The 22686-nt window shown below is 60.3% G+C and overlaps 1 protein-coding gene across 2 annotated transcripts; it reads right to left on the bottom strand.

Annotated features, from left to right (window-relative positions):
* Nucleotides 1–3840: 3840 nt before the first annotated feature.
* Nucleotides 3841–22274, bottom strand: FASN (fatty acid synthase). Of its 2 annotated transcripts, none has more exons than XM_003786043.2 (43): nucleotides 22062–22274; nucleotides 20214–20347; nucleotides 19392–19544; nucleotides 18108–18281; nucleotides 17711–17911; nucleotides 17456–17578; nucleotides 17266–17381; nucleotides 17017–17151; nucleotides 15825–16281; nucleotides 15555–15742; nucleotides 15184–15373; nucleotides 14551–14645; nucleotides 14189–14323; nucleotides 13904–14107; nucleotides 13705–13820; nucleotides 13313–13485; nucleotides 13041–13232; nucleotides 12871–12951; nucleotides 12582–12758; nucleotides 12294–12473; nucleotides 12008–12211; nucleotides 11210–11514; nucleotides 10449–10838; nucleotides 10209–10373; nucleotides 9984–10102; nucleotides 9752–9906; nucleotides 9425–9628; nucleotides 9161–9311; nucleotides 8907–9085; nucleotides 8685–8804; nucleotides 8486–8608; nucleotides 8176–8399; nucleotides 7890–8091; nucleotides 7518–7669; nucleotides 7317–7408; nucleotides 6971–7122; nucleotides 6639–6884; nucleotides 6190–6378; nucleotides 5769–5999; nucleotides 5423–5643; nucleotides 5222–5320; nucleotides 4783–5034; nucleotides 3841–4711 (listed from the first exon to the last, which is right to left on the bottom strand). In XM_003786043.2, exons 2-43 carry the CDS (start codon nucleotides 20338–20340, stop codon nucleotides 4574–4576), a joined length of 7530 nt encoding a protein of 2509 aa, XP_003786091.1. In that variant the 5' UTR covers nucleotides 20341–20347; nucleotides 22062–22274; the 3' UTR covers nucleotides 3841–4573. The 2 variants fall into 2 exon arrangements, with proteins under 2 accessions (XP_003786091.1, XP_023366754.1); XM_023510986.1 differs by having other exon boundaries at nucleotides 12008–12208.
* Between the last annotated feature and the right edge of the window lie 412 nt (nucleotides 22275–22686).

Here is a 22686-nt window from a genome sequence, read left to right as displayed (position 1 = left end):
TTTTTTTTTTTTTTACTTCTTCCTCCTATAGTGTTTTCTTGCCTCCCATGTAGCTAGGATCACAAAGTCCATCTGTCTTGTAGAGACGGGGTCTCACTCTGGCTCTGCCTCAGGCAGGTCTTCAGCTGGTCTCAAACCTCTGAGCACAGGTAATCCACCCGCCTCGGCCTCCCACAGCGCTGGGACAACAGGCTCGAGCCACCACGCCCGGCCTCTTTTTTTTTTTTTTTTGAGACAAGAGTCTCAAGCTGTTGTCCTGGGTATAGTGCTGTGGCATCATAGCTCACAGCAACCTCCAACTCTTGAGCTCAAGAGAACCTCTTGCTTCAGTTTTCCTATTTTTAGAAGAGCCTGAGTCTTGCTTTTGCTCAGGCTGGTCTCAAACTTGTGAGCTCAAGCAATCCACCTGCCTCAGCCTCCCAGAGTGCTAGGATTATAGGCGTGAGCCACTGCACCTGGCTACCTTGGTGTTATTTTATATTTTTTTGTCCCTAGAGTTCATTGAATATCTTGGATTTATAAGTTCATAGTCTGCAATAAGGTTGGAAATTTTATGACTATTATTTCTTAAAATATTTTTCTCTGGGCTCTTCCCTTTGTCTTTCCTCCGGGGACTCCAGTTATACGTTATCAGCCCACTTGAAGCTGTTTACCTCTATTGACTGCCAGTATCTTTTTTTTTTTTTTTTTGAGACAGTTTCACTTTGTCACCCTTGGTAGAATGCTGTTGGTGTTACAGCTCACAGCAGCCTCCAGTTCCCGGGCTTAGGCAATTCTTTTGCCTCAGCCTTCTGAGTGGCTCAGACTACAGGTGCCTGCCACAACACCCAGTTATTTTTTGTTGCAGTTTGGCCAGGGCCAGGTTCAAACCTGCCACCCTCGGTATATGGGGCCAGCGGCCTACCCACTGAACCACAGGCACCGCCCAGCCACTATCATTGTTAAAATTGTTTTTTCAGGCAGAGTGTGGTGGCTCAAGCCTGTGATCTCAGCACTCTGGGAGGCCAAGGTGGGTGGATTGCCTGAGCTCTTGAGTTTGAGATCAGCCTGAGCCAGATAGAGACCTCATCTCTAAAAAATAGCTGGGTGTTGAGTTGGGCACCTATAGTCTCAGCTACTCAGGAAGGTGAGGTAAGAGAATAGCTTGACCCCAAGAGTTTGAGGTTGATGTGAGCTATGACCCCACAGGACTCTGCCAAAGTAGAGTCAAAGTGAGATTTCGTCTCCAAAAATAAAAAAAAATAAAATGAAGTAAAATAGTTTTCTCTGTGTGTTCAATCTGGATTACTTCTATTGCTGTGCCTTCAAAGACGATTTCAAAGCAGCCACTTTTTTCTCTGTGACGTCTGACATTAACGTCATACAATAAATTTTTCATTTCAGTTTTACCTCTAGAAGTTTTATTTATATTCCTTTTTTTTTTTAGAGACAAAGTTTTACTTTGTCACCCTTGGTAGAGTGCTGTGGAGTCACAGTTCACAGCACCCTCTAACTCTTGGGCTTAAGCGATTCTCCTGTCTCAGCCTCCCAAGTAGCTGGGACTACAGGCTCCCGCCACAACGCCTGGCCTTTTTTTTGGTTGCAGTTGTCATTGTTGGTTAGCTGGCCCAGGCCAGGTTCAAACCTGCCAGCCTGGGTGTATGTGGCTGGCGCCATAACCACTGAGCTATGGGTGCTGCCAGCTGCTAATTCTAACATCTGTGTCAGGTATGGGCCACTTCTCACTGATATTTCTCTTCCTTACAGGACATGTTCTCCTGCGTCATTGTAAGCCTAACTTTTCCTCAGTTGCCAGGAATTGTGAATTTTACCTAAATATCCTTCAAAGGCTGGGTGCAGTCGCTCATGCCTGTAATCCTAGTACTTGGGAGGCTGAGGTGGATGAACTGCCTGAGCTCACAGGTTTAAGACCAGTCTGAGCCAGAGTGAGACCCTGTCTCTAAAAATAGCTGGGTGGGTGCCAGACACATATACACCCAGGTTGGTAGGTTTGAACCTGGCCTGGGCCAGCTAAAACAACAATGACAACTGCAACAACAACAAAATACCTGGGCATTGTGGTGTGTGCCTGTAGTCCCAGCTACTTGGGAGGCTATGACAAGGCAATCCCAGGAGTTTGAGGTTGCTATGAACTGTGACACCAAAGCACTCTAGCAAGGGCGACAAAATGAGACTCTATCTAAAAATAAACAAATAAATATTCTTCAGGGTTTTTTTGCTTGTTTTTTTTTTTAGACAGTTTCACTATGTTGCCCTCAGTAGAGTACCATGGCATCACAGTTCACAGCAACCTCAAACTCTTGGGCTTGGCTCGGTGCCTGTGGCTCAACCGGCTAAGGCGCCAGCCACGTACACCTAAGGTGGTGGGTTTGAATCCCCAGCCCGGACCTGCCAAACAACAATGATGGCTGCAACCAAAAAATAGCCAGGCGTTGTGGCGGGCGCCTGTGGTCCCAGCTACTTGGGAGGCAGAGGCAGGAGACTCGCTTGAGCCCAGGAGTTGGAGGTTGCTGTGAGCTGTGATGCCACAGCACTCTACCTAGGGGGACAGCTTGAGGCTCTGTCTCAAAAAAAAAAAAACCTCTTGGGCTTAAGCGATTCTCTTGCCTCAGCCTCCCAAATAGCTGGGACTACAGGCGCTCACCACAGTGACCAGCTTTTTTTGGTTTTAGTTGTCATTGCTTTTTTTTTTCCTCCCAATTTTTGGCCAGGGCAGGGTTTGAACCCAACACTTTTGGTATATGGGGCTAGTGCCCTACTTACTCACTGAGCCACAGGCATCACTCTAGTTGTCATTGGTTTTTGGCAGGCCCAGGCTGGATTCGAACCTGCTAGCTCTGGTGTATGTGGCTGGCACCCTAGCTGTTGAGGCTAAATATTCTTCAGCTTTGTTTTGGGACTGAATAATTTACCTGGAAATGAATTAGTCCTCTGGGGTCTTGTTTTTAATATTTTTTCCAGTTGAGACCAGAGCTAAATAGTAACTACTTAGCTAATTAGTCTTGGGCTAATTATTCCTTACCACTGAGACAAGACCCTTTTGAGTGCTCCACCCAGTGCCCTGTGAACTATGATGCTCTCCAGGGCCTGGTGCAGACAGAAGTGTCCAGCCTTGTGTGAGTACCTGGTGCTGTTGCCTCAGAGCTTTCTGGGCACTCTCCCCACTCAGCTGCCTCCCTACAGGTACCTGCTGGCGCTCTTGGTCCTGGGATCTGGAGCCACCTTTATCTCCCTGGACTCTGCGTCAGCTTGGCCAGTGATTTTATCATGTTGGTGCTGTGTGAAGCTGTTTTATAGGTGGGGTTAACATCTGTGATCAGCTAATCTCAAATAAAGATGGAGATTGGGAAAAGATGGGAATTCTCGGGCGGCGCCTGTGGCTCAAAGGAGTAGGGCGCTGGCCCCATATACCAAAAAAAAAAAAAGAAAGAAATCCTGCCAAAAAGTGGTTTTCACAACCAGTCAGATTCCTTCGTTTTCACTCCACTCCTACTGCCTCACTTGACTAGAAAGGAAGAATGTCCTGCCAGCATCGCAGTGCCAGCTCGGCTCAGCTCGGGGCCCTGGCCTGGCCCGTGACCGTCCCACCTGTCAGCCCTACAGCTGTGGGGGCCAATGACAAGGTGCCAGGAAGCTCTTGCCCCTGCCTGCCCGGCTCCGCTCTTGCTGCACATGCCGTGCTGACCCCTTCTGGCCCTACCCTGTGGACGTGCACTCTGCAGCATGTAGTATTATGCTGTGGGATCCCAGAGGGCAGGGGCGTCCTGTCTCCATGACCCCATGGAGCAGTGTGAGAATCTGAGCGGCTGGTCAGGGAGCAGGAAAAAAAGATGCCTTGAAGCCAGAGATCACATGTGATTTATTTGTGGGGAGGCTCAGGAAGGACGAGGCATCGAGAGCAGCACTTTTACCAAACTGGTGTAAAAATGAAACAAGATCCAGACACAACTCTTTGCACTGACAATTACAGTGAGTTTCAGTATCTGAGCAGCAGTCTGGATTGTCTTGAAAAACAGATAACAGACATACATGGAGTAGGGGCCCGGTGCGGTCCGCAGGGCTGGCCTGCTTCATGGGGCAGCCGGGACACCCAGGCCTGGCCTGGTTCCATGGGGACTGCTGGCCAACCCAGCAGGTGAGGGTCAGGCTGAGAGGGGCTCCACTGGCAGACCTGGGTGGCCACCTGTGTGCACTGAGGATGCAAAATGGACATTGAGCCCAGGACCTTCACAGAGAGTGGATAAGACCATGGGGGGGCTTTACCAGTGGCGCAATAAATATACAAATTAAAATGGAAAAACAAAAACAAACCAACCAAGTGGCAAAGCCCACTTGGCATGGAAGGGTCAGCCCGGCTCCTGCGGGCTATGCTGGCTCTTCATAGATGGGCATCTCCGAGTCGACAGCTCCTGGGTCCCCGCGTGCTCATGGGAGGTGGCAGGTGAGGAGGACACGCGGGACAGCCTACTTCTAACAGCTGCAGGGGCAGGGTCCCACCGGCAGGACCCTCCCGGCCCACAGTGTGGCCAGGTGAGCAGTGGCGGTGCGGTCTGGTGGCGGGTGGGACCCAGGCCTAGCCCTCCCGCACGCTCACGCGGGGCTCAGCCAGAGAGCCGTGGATGATGCCCACAATGGACTCCAGGCCACTGCCTTCCAGCAATGTGCGGTGGTCTCCCTCAATAACGTGCACGGACACCTTCCCGTCACACACCTGCAGGGAGTGCCTGTGAGCTGGACGTTGTCCACTCCTGTTGACCCCCACCCCTGCTGGCCCCTGTGTACCTGGGACAGGTTATAGTCAGCGCCCAGGTCCTCGCCGTAGGCACCACCTGTCTTGGCGCGCAGCAGTGTTACGTTGCCGTGGTACTTGGCCTTGGGTGTGTACTGCTCTGCAGCGCGCAGTTTGTGGTAAAAGGACAGCGCCGCGAAGCTCAGCTCTTGGCGGTCCAGGCCGTGGTGGCTCTTGGTGATCAGGTCCACAGCAGCTGCCACACGCTCTTCCAGGCCCTTCAGTGGCAGCAGTGCCTCCAGCACCTGTGGGGATGGGCTGTGACCAGGCTGGATGCCTCTCCACAGGCCCCACCTCACCCCAAACCAGATGTAGTTTCTGACAAGGCACAGATGGGGGCCCCCAATGTCCCAAACCAGGCCAGTGTTACAAAGGAGGGCCTGCTCCCCAACCCCTCAGCCCTCTGCCCTGCCCCCAGCCCATTGCCCTGACCCTGCTGTGCTCGGCGTCTGTGAATTGCTGTACGAAGAAGCACATGGCCTCTGTCTCAGCCTCGGCCTCGCAGCCTGGGGTCAGCTTGGCGCGGTAGCTCTGTGAGAGGAGGGTCTACTGAGCTGGGCCAAGGGTGGCTCAGATCTCCAGGGCAATGGCCACCCACACCAGGGGCCTTGGCGAGGAGCCCGGCCAGCTCACCTGGGTATAAGCCAGTACGTAGGTATGAGAGCCATCAAACAAAAAGAGGCTGTTGTGGGTGGGTGCCGGGCCCTGCTGGGCCTGCAGCTGGGAGCACATCTCAAAGGCCACACAGGCACCGTAGGAGTAGCCGGCGATGCGGTAGGGCCCCTCGGGCTGCACCTGCCTGATGCAGTCAATGTAGTAGGCGGCGAGGCTGTGAATGCTGTCCAGCGGTGCAGCTGCAACGGCAGCACCAGGCTTTCAGCAAGTACGTAGGTGGCAGCCACGGGTGGGGTGGTATCCCATGGGCAGCCTAGCCACACCCACCCCCCACACCAGGCCAAGGCCCTGGGTGGTGGTGTACCTCGGGTGCACTGTAGGCCATAGGTAGGGATGCTGAGCTTGGCAGCCAGGCTGCGGAACACAGCAGTGGAGCCCTCGATGGGGTGCACCAGGAACAGGGGCCGCTCCAAGCTCTGTACTGCATTGAGCCGTGTCAAGGTGGGGCCCTCAGGGTTTACCAGCAGGGTGCTTAAGTTCAGCTGGGCCTGCTGCCGGGCAGGGCTTCCCTCCCTGGGCACAGGGGATGCTGACTCTGTGAGGACAGGATAGTTTCAGGCTGGCCTGGGCATGCAGGCTCTGGTGCACACTCAGATACACACTTGACTCAGGCTGCTGCAGGGCCACGGGTGGGGTTGGGGGGGATGGTTGTTCTCTCTCCCACCCCTGTTCAGGCCCCTTTCTGGGACACGGTGCCCTACCCCCACCTAGCCACCTGCACGCACCGCTGGCTGTGTCCACCTTGGAGGACAGCTCCTGCAGCTTCCGTAGCGTGAGCTGCCGCACCTCACGCATGGATAGCACCAGGTCGTGCTCGCGCTCCAGGGTCTGGCGCACCTCCACACTCATGAGTGAATCCAGGCCCAGGTCTGCCAGTGAGCTGTCCATGTTCACAGCAGCCAAGTCACGGATGCCTGGGAAGGGAGGCCTTGGTTGGCTATTTGGGAGGGGCATGGGGACAGCTCCCGTGGGTCTGAGGCTCAGTGCAGTACTGCCATGGGTACAGCCACAGCCTAGCTCTGCAGACCACAGTGTGTGTCCCTTGGGGAGGAAGGTCATCCTGGTACAGCTGGGGAAACTGACACAGAGCTATGTCTGCTACCTCCCTAGGCACCCTTTGCTGTCCTGAGACTCTGGTGACAGTGAGGGGACAGGGTTTCAGACGTGAGCTCACCCAGGATGTGTGCCACAGCCTGCACCAGGTCACGTTGGCTGTCCCGGTCCCCGTGGGCAGTGGCTTTCTTCTCAGCCAGCACAAAGCTGCTCAGGACTGCATGGGGCTGATGGAGGAACAGGTCCAGCACCTCCAGGCAGGATGCGATGCGCTGGGGCAGCGTTCCACCAATGATCGTGTCATTGGTGCCCATTGCCTCCAGGACAACGCCCACATCGCCGATTGCACCCCACTGCACGGCCAGGCCTGTGGGATGAGGGGGCCAGTGGGCCAGGGCTTTGGCAGATGGGAAGGCTGGGGGCGGGCTGGGCTGGGCAGGGGCAGGGACCCACCTGGGAGGCCATCCTGCCGGCGCTTCTCGCAGATGCGTTCCATGGTGGAGTTGGCGAAGCCATAGTTGGTCTGACCAGCATTGCCACGTCCACAGCTCACCGAGGAGAAGACCACAAAGTAGTCCAGCTCAGGACATGCCTCCCGGGTTGCCCTGTGGATGAAGGTGTCACTCCCTTGCCAGCAGCACCCCAGGAGTACCCCTGCCTGTCCCACTTCCCACGGGAAAGGCAGAGAAGATGGTCAGAGGAGCAGCCGTGGGTGATCAGATCCTTAGCTCAGGCCCAGGGTGGGTAGGGGACAAGCAGGGCTGGGAAGGGGCTGTGCTATAGGTGGGCTGCTCCTCACCTGTCCAGATTCAGGGTGCCACTGTACTTGGGCTTGTTGACGTCTTGGAAGAACTCAGGGGTCTGGTTCTCCAGCATAGCATCTCTCAGGACCTGGGGGGAGGTGTTCTTAGTACCTGCTGTGGCTCCAGGGCACCCACGTAGGGATCACCCCAGGTTCAAGGCTGTGGAGCAGGGCTCTTCCCTGGGGTTCTTCTCTTACCATGGCCAGGTTGAAGACACCTCCCACAGGCCCAAGCTGCGTGGCCTCAGCAATGAGGGCCTGGGCCCCTTCTGGTGAGCTGGCATCACTGGTGGCCACCAGCACTTGCACGCCCTGGCGTCTCCATTCACGGACCTGCTTAGCCTGGTAGCCTGTGGACATGGGCTGTGGCCAGGCCAGGGGGCAGGATACATGGACCCTCCCCACATGCCAGGCTGCTCCAGAGCCCCTGACAAAGAGGGGTATGGAGGAGGATGGAAGGGAATGGGGCCCAGGTACTGTGAGACTATAGAAACGTGGGCTGACAGGAATAACCCATGGGGCTGGACCAAGTCTCAGCCCTGGCTGGTTCCTGGGTCCCTGGTTGCTCACCTGTCCGGATCCCTGAGCGGGAGGTCAGTATGAGCTTTTGGGCACCACGCAGAACCAGCCACTGGGCCAGCTCCAGGCCAAATCCACCAAGGCCTCCAGCAATAATGTAGCTCTTATGGGCTGGGCAGAAGGTCTTGGCAATGGCAGCAGTCAGGATGGGCTCCACCCTCTCCAGAACTGTCTCTGGCTCCTCTGGCCGCACCTATAGCGGGTGACACCCAAAACCCAGTGGCTTAGGCACAGTGGGGTGGCCTCCAGCTGGGCACCCACCAGGACCCCACCTTACCTGGATGACAACTTTGCCGATGTGCTTCCCCTGAGCCATGTAGCGGAAAGCATCCTCCACCTGGGCCTTGGGGAACACGGTACGCTTGAGGGGCTGCACCACACCACCTCGGATGCCTGCCTGCAGGAGTGCTACCACCTCCCGCCAGTCCTCATTGGCCTCCTCAAAGAGTGCGTCCAGCAGGATCCCATGGAAGGTCACATTCTTCAGGAAGACAGCCATGCCTGGTAGGCAGGACACGCTCACTCCAGGGCCCTGCCACCTGCACCGCCCACCGCCCGCCACCCACCCTGGATATTGCCAGCCTCACCCAGAGGGTGGTTGTTGGAAAGGTCGAATTTGCCAATTTCCAGGAAACGGCCATGCTGAGCCAAGCACCTCACACTGGCCTGCAACTTCTCCTCCGCCAAGGAGTTCAGGACCAGGTCGACTCCTGGAGCAGAGAGGTCCCCATCACACCACTGCCTAGCGCCCTGCATGGTCTAGCTGGGGGCTAGCCTGGTGCTCACCCTTCCCGCCCGTGTGCCGCAGGATGTGCTGTTCAAACGATGTGTCCCGGGAATTGGCAAAGCTGCTGCTGTCGAGCTGGGGGAACCTGGCCTGGAGGTACGCCCGCTTCTCTGCAGACCCTGGTGGGGAGAGGTGGTGCTGAGGGGCCAGGGCCACTGTGGGGGCTGGGGGCACTGTGGGGATGGGGGTGGAAGGTACTGGGAGCTAGGGTGAGACCTCACCCACAGTAGTGAAGACACGGCAGCCCAGGCTGAGGGCAATGGCGATGGCGGCCTGGCCCACACCACCTGAGCCCGAGTGGATGAGCACTGTCTCCCCATGCCGCATGCGCCCACGCACCACCAGTGAGTAGTAGGCTGTGGTGTAGACGACAGGCACTGAAGCTGCCTCCTCCAGGGTCCTGGGGTAGGGTAAAGGGTCAGCTTGGCCTGGTTGCTGCAGCTCCCCGAGACCCTACCTGGCCTGATGCACTCACCAGCTGGAGGGTACATCCCAGAGGAAGTCCGGTGACAGTTGGATGGACGTGGCCAGGCCCTCCGCTGGCACCAGCCCCATCACACGCTTGCCACTGGCATCCCGGCCTGAGAACTCCATGCCCAGCATGCAGTCCCTTGCGGCCCACTTCCCTGCAAATAACAGCAATGAGCAAGCCCTCCAGGCTTCTGGCAGGTCCTGACATCAGCCTCCACTACGAGGCTGCTATGGCCCCAGTCCTGCTCCAAAGCCCCATGCCCTATACCTGGGATGGCATCAGGGGACAGCTTGCCCGTGGCTAGCATGATGTCTCGGAAGTTGAGTGAGGCGTAGTAGACAGTGCAGAGCTGGGTGCTGGGGCTGGTGGGTGGGGCATGGCTCAGTGGGGAGCAGACCCAGCGGATGGAGGAGAGGTCCCCGCGGGTCAGGACGTTCACGAAGGCGTGCGCCGTCTGCTCCTCTGGCTTGTCTGGGGGAAGCAGGCGGGGGAGCTGCCCTAGGGCCTTCCTGGCTTGGGTCTCCTACCCCTTACCCAGCCTACCCAGCCCCATGCAAAGAGCCTGGGTGGGGCAAGGTGGTGTTGGGGGCTCACCCTGCTCCAGTGGGAAGTGCCGGAAGGCCCCCCAGGCCCCATCGCGGTGGACATTCATCACCAGGTCCCCCTGCAGCACCTTCTGCAGCTCTGTAGAGCCTGGGTACATCTCGGGGGTGGGGGATGTGCTGCTGAGGTTGGATAGCAGGATGCACCTGTGCATGGCCAGAGGCGGTGAGAGAGTGCAAAAGTGGAGTGTGGGGGTGAGGGAAGGGCAGGAGAGGGCACCTACCGTATCCGGTGCCCACCAGGCTCCTTGCGGAGACAGTTCACCAAGCCCACCACTCCTGAAGTGCTGCAGTTGGTGGCTGTCAGCCACACGGGCCGCGAGGAGGAATCAGCCAGAATGCTCTACAGGGCCAGGGAAGGGTTAGCTGCTAGGAGGGCCTTGGACTGCACCACGGACCCGAGCCACGTCAGTGGGACCCAGGGCCTGGGAGGCCTGGCAGGGACCGACCTTCAGAGAGTCCACCCATCGAAAACTGGTGTCCTCCACAGCCAAGAAGATGGGGCTGTCTTGTGGGGAGAGCCGGCGGCATAGGAAGAGAGCGGAGCCGTAGAAGGACTTCTTGAGGCCTACCACATGCAGTGACGCCTTCGAAAACAGGCTTTCCCACTCGTCCTGTGTGTGTTTGGGGGTCAGAGCCCAGCTGTCTCAGCCTTCCCAGAGGACCCCGCACCCCTGCCCAGCACACACCTGGCTCAAGAGGCCCTGCCTAAGCTGTGGCTCGGTGGAGGTGAGGAAGGCCACGGTATCCCCGAGGAGGTGGCCCCTAAGAAGGGCATGTAGCAGCAAGAAGCCACCCTCTCGGAGGGCGGCGGCCATATTGTTGAGGGCTGCGGCTGGGTCCCCAAGGGCTGCCACCGCGGTGTTGCACACCAGGAGGTCAGCAGCCCCCAGACTGCCAGGTGCAGGGTCTGTAGGGTCCCACTGGCCCTGGGCAACGCCATGCTGCTGCAGGACAGCTTGTGCGGTCTCCAGGGCCTGGGGATGGCGGTCGGTGGCCGTGTAGCTCAGCTGCAGCATCGGATGAGTGTTCAGCAAGGCTGGGATGCGGGAGTATAGACGACCATGGCTGGCTAGCACCTGGGGGTAGGGGAACAGCTGGGAGTAGCCCCAGACCTGGCAGTGTTGACTGAGGCTGGCCGAGTGTCCGTGGGGTTGCATTCCATCAGAACTGGCCCAGCCTGCTGACGGTCTCTGTGGTGTCCCCTCCAACCCCTGGGCCCTAAGGCTGCTGCATGGACAGCACAGGACCTGGGTACTGAGCTGGCCAGTCCCTCATCTGTGCTGCCTCCTGCACCTGACAGGGGTGGCTTCACCCTGTTGTTCAGGGCAAGACAGATGTGTGAAGAATGCAGCTACAGCCATAGGAGCCTGGCAAGTGTGTCACACACTTGGGCCTGGGTCTGACCCAGCCCTGGTCCAGAACGTGGCACAGCCCCAGTGGCACCTACCTCTACCACCATCATCCTGAGGCTGGTCATGTTCTCCAGAGCAGTATCCACACAGGCCTTGAGTGCTGGGGAGTCCAGGAGGCCGCACAGCAGGGGGTCCTCAGGTAGCAGTGGCCGTTCTTGGGCCAAAGCTTGGGCCAGCTCTAGCTGTAGGTTTCCGTTCAGCTGTGGCTGGCAAGCGGCCCATAGTAGCCGAGGCAGGCCCTGCTGTGGGGGGTCCTGGGGGGCCTGTGCCCCACCCAGCCCAGGCACTGACATCTTCAGCCCTTGCTGGGTCACCTTGCTCTGCAGGGCCTGTGCCAGCCCTGGGGAGGGACAGACAATTGGTGTTCCCTGAGGCTCCTGGTGGCAAAAGTCTGCCTGAGGCAGGCACTAGGACCAGCCCAGGGACACTGCCCACTGGCCACTGTGGGCATAAGGCATGAGCCCACAGGGGGGGTCCAGTGCCTGTCTCTGCCCCTCACATGCGACCCCAGGGTCCTACACATTGGTCCTGGGTATGACCCCTGGAGACTGTTCTGCACCTGCCAGGGGGGACCAAGACTGGTTCCTGTTCTCATACCTCCTTTAGAGACTGAGAGTTGACACAGACGAGTAGGACCACAGGTTGGGGGAAGCAGCTGCCCCAGCTATGGCCAGGGTTGAGTCAAGCAGAGGGTGCTGGAGAGGGCCCCGTGGTGAGGCAGGTGGAGTCTCTTTGAAGGAGACAGGGCAGCCCTAGTGGCAGCGGTCTTGGGAGGTGATGAGCTCCCATCCCCAGGCACATCCCACAGGGTGGGGGCTGTGTGGGGGCCTCACCCTTGCATAACTGCAGCTCCTCCTGCAGGACGGTGCTTGCAGACAGGCATCCATCCTCCACATGAGGCGTGAAGCAGAACTTCTCTAAGGTGGGTGCCAGCTGCTCCTGCTGCCGTCGGGGGGCTGCTGAGGCATGGAGCCGCGAGATGCGAGCACCTCCAGCCACTGTGCTGCTCAGACAGTGGCTCACCACCACGTCAGCTGCTGCAAAGACAGGCCAGGTGAACAAGGTAGGCTGGGCTGGGCTGGGCTGTGGTGACAGGGCTGGGGCACAGGGCCGTCATACCTCGGGTCTCGCCCTGTAGCGTGTACACCTTCTGCTGGTGAGTGGCGGGGTCGATGTGAATGGCGGTGATGCGAGTGGGCAGGCGCAGGCTGCGCTCACCCGAGCCCAGGATGGACATCTGCAGCATGGTGTCCAAGAAGGTCACCCAGTTGTCCCTCCACAGCAGCTTGCCCGAGGTGCCTGCACGAGGGGCCTAGTTGGCTCCACTGGGACCGCCCCAAACCCACATGCACAACACCCCCTCTCACCAGCTTGGTAGCAGTGCAGCCCCAGGGCCTCCCATCCCACCTTCGAGGTTGGCATCCAGGATGCCCTGGAAATGCGGGCCATAGTCGTAGCCTCGCAGACGCAGCTCCTTGTACACATCTGCCTGTGTCAGGCGGAAGGCTGCAGGGTCAGCGGGGATAGGGTCTTCCGGATGGTTAAAAAGCGAGGGATCAGGGTCCTCCCACGGGGACACCTTTCCTGTGGAAGGACAAGGGCCTGAGAGGGGCAGCCAGGCGGGATAGCCTGGTGCAGTGCGGCCTGACGTAGGTGTCCCCACTCTCCTGCAGACCCCCAGCCATGCCCTGCTTACCGCTCACTATCAGGTTGCCGTTCTCAGATACTTCGAAGGCTCGGGAAGCCTCCAGGAGCCGAACCTCCAGGGGCACGGTCCCTGTACAGCAGTGGGGGTTCGGCATCAGGGACCAGGGGTTGGCAGCCCCTCCCCCAGCCACCCTGCCCTCAGCCTGGGGCATCTCTCACCAGTCTTGGGTAGGATAGTGGCCTGGTGCAAGGTCACATCCTCAAACACCACAGGCATCTGCTCTGTGGCCAGGCCCAGGGTGCGAGCCAGCGTTTTCCAGACCAGACACAGGTAGCCGGTGGCAGGGAAGATGACGCGGCCATCGATGCGGTGGTCCACCAGGTAGTGGTCAGGAGACTCGGGGCTGGCATCTGTAGGGATATAGCCTCAGCACTGGCCCCTGGGTGGATAGACCTTGTCCCCCTCACCTGCTGCCCATGGCCTGGCTCACCGATGTTGTGGACAGTGGCAGAAGAGGAGCCGTAGCCGTTGGGGAAGTCCTCTGCGGCAGGTACATCCCACGTCTGGCTGTGGTCCCACTTGATGTGGGGGGCAATGAGGGGTGTTCCCCGGGGGGCTGGGAACTCCACAGGTGGGAACAAGGCATTGGGATTGACATGGATGCTGGTGGGAGAGGATGAGGGGAGGGGTGAGCAGCATATCCAGTGTCCCATGGGACCTTAGCAGGCAGGTAGGGGCCAGGGCTAAGGACACACACAGGCTCTGAGTCCAGCTCCCTGCTGCAGACCTGGGCCAGCAACAGGCTCCCAGCCCCATTCACACCACCCACTGTTCCTGCTTCTGGGAGAAATGGCCGCGTGTGTACGAGATGGGGAGACCCACCCTGCAAGGTGGACCTTGCCCACACCAGTGAGGAAGAGCTCCAGGTTGTCCCTGTGGTCCTTCTTCATTAGGGGGATGATGGTGCAACTGGGCTTGAGGCCTCGCTTCAGGACAGCCTGGGGGAGGCAGAGGTGGCTGTGGCTCCCTGTGTGTGGCTCCACCCTGGGCTTTCCCCTCCGCTGGCAGCCAGTGCCCCTACCTGCAGCAGGGCATGGGGGGCGATCTCCAGCACCACCGCGTGCTCGGGCACATGCCGCAGAGCCTCCTGGAATAGCACAGGGCTCACCAGGTTGTTGACATTGTACTCAGCAGAGGAAGTGCGCGCCAGGCTGCCCCGCCACTGTGCCTCGGGGATGGAGGTACTGAGCCAGCGTGCAGAACGGGGCCGTGGCTCTCGGATCACCTGCACACACACATGGGCTGGGTCAGCATCAGGGGCCAGGGCATGCCGGCACCCGGACCCTCAGCAGCCAGCCCTGCCCACCTTCTTGAGTGCCTGAAGCAGTGTGGGCGCGATGGCCTCCATGAAGTAGGAGTGGAAGGCCATGCCGCCCGTCCGCACCTCCTTGGCAAACACGCCCTCCTGCTTCAGCTGCTCCACAAATTCAGATACTGCAGCCTGGGTACCAAGGGGGCCCTGGGTGAGCTCTCCTGGGCCATGTACCCACTGCCACGCCATCCACCCAGCAATGGTCTTGGAGCAGGTGGGGGTGGATGGAGTTCACTCCAGAGGAATGGGGAGGGCACAGGGTGGAGCCTTGGGAAAAGCTGGAGAGTATGGAAGAAAACCAGACGTGTGGTGATGTGTGTGGGGACAGAAGAGCCTGCCAAGGCCACAGGGCCCACCTGTGGTCCTGAGATGGTCACTGTATCCTCAGAGTTGTGGCAGGCAGGCACCACGCCAGGGGGGCAGCGCTGTTTACACTCTTCCCATGACAAACCTAGAGATGGAGCCAGCCTCAGAGAACATCTGTGGGGACCTCAAGCCCTGCCCACCAAGCCCTTCTTTACCACAAAGATGCCCAGGGCATGCATCAGGTGGTAATGATGGGGTGCTGTAATGACAGCCGCTGAGTCTCCTCAAGGCACTGCCCCCACTGTGTTTGACCGTGAGAGTTGTCATAGATGGGAGATGCTACTGCAAGTACTCCCGGTGGGGAGCTGGCTCTTAGCTCAGTAACATGGCCTAGGCCCTCGCCCCAGAACAGACTACCTCTGTAGTCCTCTCTAGCCCTGTCCCACCCAGGGCCTAGAGATGGTGCTTCTGGAGGGAGCTGTGGAGAGTCTCCCCACATACTTGCACCTCAGTCAAGCCCCTGGGATCTCGCATGGGGGGATATCCACCAGCGAGCGTTCCAGGAATAAGGACGTGGGGACGGGGCTGGCTCCCAAGAAGTAACGAGAGGCCCTGTGCACGTAGCACCTGAGCAGAGTGTCCTGAGGCAGTTGCGCCGGGGGGTGGGGGTGGTTGACGCCTACCCACGGCTGCCATGGCTCCTGGCGGGATATTGGCCTCCTTGATGCACTGGCCCCTCCAGTAGGCTGCAAGCACAGCCTCCTCCTGGGAGAGGCAGCCGTCGGCATAACCACAAGCCACCTCGCCCAGGGAGTGCCCAATGATACCATCAGGCCTCAGCCCCATGAAGCTCAGCAGGTCCAGGAGGGCAATCTGGGGGCAGGGAGGGGCTATGTCAGGCCGGCCAGAACTCTAGTCACCTACACCCCTGCCCCACACGACCCCATACTGCCCCATAGTGCAAGCCAGATGTAACCAGAAGCACCTAACAGCAGAGGCCCTGGGCCAGCAGTAGGCCAGCACTCCACATGTGGCACGTGTGGCCGGGACCCACCTGGATGGCGGTGAGGCTCACAAAGGAGTGCACGATGTCGTCGAAGGTGCTATCCTCTGTGCTCTGCAGCAGTGCTGACACCTTCAGGCCCAGTGGCTTCACCACCTCGTCGGAGCGCAGGATGGAGTCCCGGAAGCCGCCCAAGTGCATGAGGCTCAGCCCCATCCCGCGCCACTGTGTGCCCATCCCTGTGAGAAGAGCACGTTAGGGAGGAGGCTGACAGCTGCAGCTGCCACCTCACCCTCAGGAGGGGATGCACGCCAGTCTCACCAGAGCAGATGAACCACACCGGGCGCTCGCCAGCGGGTACTTGCTGCACCTCCTGGCAGCTGCCCTCACTGCCCATCACAGCGTAGCCCCTGAAGGGCATGGCGGCCGCAGGAGTGGCGGCAATGTCGTTGAGCATGCACACAAAGGCCAGGTCCTGGCTGTGGTGCTGGCCCAGCTCGAGCAGACCCTGTACGGCCTCAGGAGTGCGGCCGCTGGCCTGCAGCAGGCGGGGTGAGGCAGCAGACGGGGCAGGGGGCAGCTGTGTGTTGGGCCGCAGGATGACATGCACGTTGGAGCCGCCAAAGCCAAAGGAGTTGATGCCCACGTTGCCGCCACGAACGGGCAGAGGCCGGTCCACCACTTGCAGCTGCCCATTGTGCAGTGCGGGGATCTCCGGGTTGGGGGTATGGAAGTGCAGGTTGGGGGGCCACATCCCATGCTCCAGGGACAGCAGCACCTGTGGGTCATGTGGTGGTGGGCAGCCACTTCTTGGGGACCACTATGTGGGTCCAGGATGCCCACGCCCTCTGATGCATTTCCTGACCTCTAGCCTGGTCTTGCCACAGCAGAGTTTGATGACCAAATCGTGGTTGCCCTGCCCTCAGCTTGGCCCCCGTGGGTGGGGTGCCTGGCCGACTCTGGCACTGTACTCTCACCTGGGGCCCTGCCCATTCCCAGCTTGATGGGGACACCAGAGATTGACTGTGAAACTAAACACCAAGGCCCCACAACCAGGCCCCAGCCCAGGGTGAGATGCCACAAGCTGACAGAGATCCCCCCCAACAGAGGGGGATCCAAAGAGACCAGAAGCCCCAGTGATGGGGTCCTGGGTCCTTAGCTGTCGGGCTACCATGTCCATTGCCCTTGGGGGCTGCCCTGAGGGCTTCTAGTTGCCTGCGAGTTGGTCAGGAAGCTGTGAGGATGGGTAGGTGACACCTGCTCCAACCCTTTGGCCAGGGCGCAACTGCTGAGCTTCCTCCAGCCTCCCCTCTCTTGTCTTTCCACCCAAGCTGCTTCTCTGGCTGGGCTCTATGCAAGAACTATAGGGACTGTCCAGCAAGAGGCCGCCCAAGTTTTGCCAGGCCTAGCACAGCACACTGGTGGGGGGATGGGGAAAGCTCTGTGGTAGCCATGGTGTACAGTCACAGAGAAGGAGCAAGGGCCTGCAGCCTCCAGAGACCCCTCTGCCTACCTTGGCCAAGGCTGCGAGCCCTGAGGCAGGTTCTGGGTGTCCCATGTTGGATTTGGTGGACCCGATCAGCAGCGGGTCCTTGCGGGAGGCACACAGGGCACGGACAATGCTGTTCAGCTCCTGGGGGTCACCCACCTTTGGGGAACATGGGAGAGTCAGACTCCAGCTGGGCTATCTCCCAGGTAGGAAAGGGTAGAGGACAAGGGCATGGGGCAAGGGGCAGGGCAGAACCATTCAGGAGCCCTTTACCTTGGTGCCTGTGCCATGGGCTTCAATGTACTCAAGGGACTCGGGGGCCAGCCCAGCCGGCAGGTACAGGGAGCGGATGAGCTGCTCCTGGGCCTCCCCAGAGGGGAAGGTCACGCCTGTGGATGGCCCGAGCTCAGCACCTACCACTGCTGCCACCACCTGCCACCCACCACCCCTGCCTAGACCCCACCTTGTTCCTTGAAGCCGTCTGTGTTGGTGCCAGCATTCAGGATGGTGGCATATACCCGCCGGGCCAGGGACTTCTTAGTCAGCAGGACGGCCACCACAGCCTCTGAGCGGCAGTACCCATTCCCTGGGGGAAAGCAGCACCTTGCTATGGTTTAGCCCATCCAGATTCCTGCTGGAGCCCTGGGTGGAAGGTGTTGGGCTGGGACAACCAGGCAGGGCTCCCAAGGGCTTGCCTGGGGGCAGCAGGGATGCCCACCTGCGCCATCAAAGGACTTGCAGGCGCCCTCAGGGCTGAGCATGCCCAGCTTCATGAACTGCACAGAGGTATTGGGTTTCAGCAACAAGTTGATGCCGCCCACGATGGCGGCAGGGCACTCTCCGCTGCGGATGGCTTGGAAGGCGCTCTGCAAGGCCAGCAGGCTGGAGGAGCAAGCTGTGTCCAGTGCAATGCTGGGCCCTGCAAGCAAGGGCACAACAGGGCTGTGGGCCTACCCAAGCAGCATGGGCGGGGGGAGGTACATGACTGAGGATCCCCTCAAGAGCACATGCCACCAGCACTCATTGGGCACAGCAAGGTTCGACCCTCAAGGGTCTCCCCAGTACAAATGGTCCCTGCTCCATGTGTAGGAGGTCCAGACCCAGGCAGCACCCACCTTTGAAGTCAAAGAAGAAGGACAGCCGGTTGGCCATCATGGCACGCTGGCAGCCCACCATGCTGTAGCCTAGGAGCGTCTCTGGGTCTCGGCTCAGGGCCTCTGAGGCCTCGGACCCACTCACGCCCACCCAGACACCGGTGTGTGTCCCGCGGAGTGAGGCTGGGTTAATGCCTGCCAGGAACATGCAGTCAGGCCTGACAGCCCTCCAGGCCCACTCTGAGGTGGTTTTTGGGCCTCACGGCTTACAGTGAGAGGGGCTTCCTCCCAGGGGAATTCCAAAAAGGGGCAGGGAAGGCCAGGTGTCCTGCTAAGGGGACAAAGCAGAGCCATGGCCCACAGCAGCCCAAGTCGGGCCAAGGACTGAGAACCAGGTTAGAGGAATGAAGTGTCAGGATAGGAGGCCCAGGAGAGGGCGCCAGACAGAGGCCAGAGGCAGCCGTGGGGAGGACAGACAGCAGCATTGTCCTTGGTGACTCCTATGGCCTCTCGTGTCACAAGCAGGGTCTGTGAGCCCCTGGGCCAGGGAGCTTCAGCTCCAAGGGCACCTGCCCTGGGCGGAGCCAAGATAAGGAGGGAGGAAGACAAAGACCGAGTGTCCGGCTCAATAAAGAGAGGTCTACGGGTAGGGCCAGGAGCAGGAAAGGCCCAAGGGATATAATGCCTGCCTGGACTCCCTGCCAGCCCGCCTGGGGTGGGCAGGTGTCTATATCCCAGGGGCCAGTGGCATACACTGATGGGGTGGATAGCAGGCAGCCCCGAGGGTTACTCTCCCTGCCTGAGCACCAAGTATGCCTGGGAGGGGGACAAGCCCCTGCCCGCAGCGGCCCCTGGTGCTTGCCTGAGGTCAGACAGTGGAGTCGCCAGGCTGGTAAGATGCTCCCCCATTTCAGTCCCCCAAAACAGAGGAAGGGAAGCTGGAGTGAAGGCTGTCTGGAGGCCTGAGGTCATGGGAGCAGGACAATGGAAAGGGGGAGGGGGGTCCTCTGGAACCTCTTCCTCTGCCTGTCATCCTCACCCTTGCCCCACGACTAGCCCAACATTGGGAGTGAGGAAGTTGGGGTGTCAAGGCACGCCCGGGACACCTCCAGTGTGCAGTTGTGAAACTGTAGCCTGCCCAGAGGCCCAGAGGCCCACGCCTTCCCAAGCCTACTAGCCCCAGATCCAGGGCCAAGCCAGGCAGGGGACATGGCTGGGAAAAACCAGGGCTGAGGTCCATTCTACCTTAAAGAGGCATGTGGCCCTGGGAGATAGCTTGCCCATCCAGCAGCCCTGAGGACCCACCTCCATCCACAATGGCCTCGTAGGTGACTTCCAGCAGCAGCCGCAGCTGGGGATCCATTGTGTGTGCCTGCTTTGGGTGTACCCCGAAGAAGGAGGCATCGAACTTGGACAGGTCCTTGAGCTTACCGGACCGCCGGGGCAGGCCGTAGAGACCTGTAGGACATGGCAGGCATTTTTCTCACTGACCAAGGGATTGGAGGGCAGAGGCGCCTGAGGGATACCATAGGCCTTGTTAAGGCTATGGCAGTCATGGAGCCTCAGTTACACCAAGAGGCCCAGACAGCTCTCCTGGGAGGGGCCAGTGCTATCAGGTCTGCCATGTGGGACCCCAGCCTCACATGGGAAGGGCCCAGAACAGAGCCTGGGGAGGTGCGGCTGGGGGGCCTGTGGCTGGCCTGGTCACAGTGCCCAGGCTGCACCATGCTGACTCACACCCTGTCTGGCAGGTAGAGCTGCTCAGAGAACATCAAACTGGGCGTGGGGGAGTCAAACCAGCCTCCCCAAGAGTACCTGGTATCCCATCTGCCGGCTCAAGACACCCATGATCTGAGCCTGGCCTCCCTGGCCTTTAGCCTTGCAGCCACCTGGAGAGCCTCTTGGCAAGCCGAGCTCACTCCCTGGGCCATCCTTGTGCCATGTTGGGAAGTGGCTGCAGCCCAGACTTGCCCTGTGGGTGACCAGTGTCTGTAGCTGCAACTGGGCCCAGGCCAGCACCAATGCTGTGGGCAGTTGGAAGACAGCACAGCGAGAAGTTGCCTGAAGGGCAAAGGTGGAGCTTGAACTCCTACCTCCAACAAGGGAAGCCCCCAAGGTCACACTCACCAGCTTTCCACCTTCGGTCATCATCTGTGACCATGTCCATGCCGCCAATGAGGTTGGCCCAAAATTCCTCCATGTTCTCTGACTCTGGCAACTTCCCGGACATACCAGCGATCACCACCTCCTCCATGGCTCCTCTGCGGGAGGGCAGTGTGCCGCCCACACAGGCTCAGCCCCAGCCCCAGCAGTCTCAGCAGCCCCATCCTACAGTCTCAGCACCACAAATGGTGGCTGCTCAAGCTTCACTAGCAAGAATTGCCCTCACCTCCCCATGGGGCCCAGCACAGGCTCTGCTTGGGCTGCATCCTCTTCTCCCTCCCCACTGTCCTGCCTGAGAAGGGCCTCAAAAAGTCCCTGGAGAAACCTCCAAGATGCAAGTCTTGGGTCCTGCTCCTGCCAACACTCCAGAGTATGGGGGGTCACTCTGGCCCAGCCCTCCCTCCTTCCCTCCCGCTGGGAATGGCTGAGTATGCTTCACCTTGGCACTGGCCTGTCACCTCTGGGGCTCTGACCCTACCATGTGCAGGGTGCTGGCCTGGGTGGCCCCACTGTGGCCCTGCTGTCCCAAATGCCCAGTGGCCAGCCACCTCTGCAACTCAGCATAGCTTCTGCCCTGCAACCTCCTCTCACCAATGCTCTTGGGGTTGTGGGCACCCAGCAGGGGACAGGCAGGCAGGGTCTTTCTGGGGATGGAAGATGAGGCCCCTGGCACTCAGACTGTTAAGAGGCACCAAGGAAATGCAAAGGCTAAGCTGGGGCCCAAAGCAGGGTGTAAGGGCACTCAGCACCATGCACCCTAGGCCATGCCCCCCTCCCCACATTAAGGATAGGGACCCTGCTGCTCAGGATAGCCCAGGAGCTGCCAGGCCTCAGGAAGGACCCATGGGGACCTCTGATGCCAAAGCTAGCAGGGCTCTGGGGAAAGGTAGCCCCTCCTCCACGGGGACTGATCCAGCCAGCCTGACCCTTCCAGCAAGGTCTAGCTGGGGAAGCACTCCTGAGCAAGTGCTACCCTATTCCAAACACCTGTGCACATGAGGCCTCAGGACACTTGCTGGCCTCTTGTACCCAGAGGGCAGCAGATGCCTGGGGCCCAGGTCTCTAAGAAACCTGCAGGGGAGTTCAGGGCCCCCTGGCTGCAGGCCCAACACCAGGTCTCCTGTCCAGCCATGAGGAAGATGGGTGAGGCCAAGGCTGATCTAGTAACTTCCACGGAGGCCCCGGAACTTCCAGCTCAGTGAGCGGCCAGCAGCGACCTCCCTTGTGGGGTGGCCGCTTCCCTCCATGAATAAAGAGCTCTTAGCCCCCTCAGGCGAAGGAAGGCTCCAGGGCGCGCCTGCTGGGCTCTTAGTATTTGCCATTCACCCGCAATCTGCGGTGAGGCAGGGGGTGGAAACCCCTGCGGCGCCCCGGCAATTCTGACTGGGAGACCGGTCCCCTCCGCCGGCTGCTGCCTCCTCTCAGGTCTCCGTTGGGCTGGGACCTCGAAGGAGCCCCGGGGAGGAGGGTCCCGGGGGCCTTTGTGGGTACCGGGAGTCAGGCTGCGGCTAGCTCCAGGCCCTCGGGGTCCGCAGCGCTCAGCCAGCCCAGGGGACGAAAATGGCTGTCCGCGACGCTCCCCGGTGCCCAGCCCTCGCCGTCTGCCTACCTGCCCCGCCAGGCCCGTGGCGTCCCGAAGGGGCTCGCATACCGAGCCTGGGCCAGGCCGCACGAGGGACCCTTGGCTACGGCCACGCCGGGCCACGCGCCCCTCGAGGCCGAAGGATGCGAGGCCGCACCGCCTCCGCGAGGCCCGCGCGCCCCGGCCCAGCTTCCCGGGCCCCCAGCCCAGCCCCGAGGGCCGCCGCGTACCTGGTCTGGGTGCGGGCGGTGTTGGCGGCGAGAGCGAGGCTGGCGCGCGGAGGAGCGAGGCCGGGTCCGGGCCGTCTCTCTGGCTCCCTCTAGGCCGGTGCCGACGCTATTTAAACTGCGGCCATCCCCGGGCGGCCACGCCACATGGGCTGACAGCTTGGCTGCGCCGCCCAGGCCAATGAGCGTCGGGGCTGCGCCCCGGGACCCGGCGCGCCGCCGCCGTGGGGTGATGCCCGTGCGCGCTGCTGCAGAGCCGGGACCCTGCGCGGGGACGCGCACGCGGGGGACAGGCAGGGGGCGCGGGGCGGTGCGCGAAGGCATCCCCCGCCCCCAACTTCCGTTCCCCGCCCCTGCCCGCCGGGCCACGTGTCCGCCGCGCGGGCGGCGGGACAAGGCGTGCTTGGGCTACTCTAAGGACTGCACTGCGGCCGCGCCGGGAGGCGAGCGAGGCAGGAGGGCGGACGTGGCCCCTACTTCGCTGGCAGGCTGGCAGGGTCCCCACAACCCGAGCGGTCCCCTCCACGCAGCCGTCGCAGCCCGCGCAGACCTGGGGGTGTGGCTCTCGTAGTGGCGGCCAATGGGGTTCCGGGGGCGTTCGCACCGGCCCAATGGCGGCGCGCGGGTG

This window comes from Otolemur garnettii, unplaced genomic scaffold, assembly GCF_000181295.1.
Source record: "Otolemur garnettii isolate 467f Iridium unplaced genomic scaffold, OtoGar3 scaffold00018, whole genome shotgun sequence".
Lineage (NCBI taxonomy): Eukaryota > Metazoa > Chordata > Mammalia > Primates > Galagidae > Otolemur > Otolemur garnettii.
The sequence above is the reverse complement of the archived record's forward strand: the minus strand, read 5'-3'. Positions and strand labels throughout refer to the sequence as shown.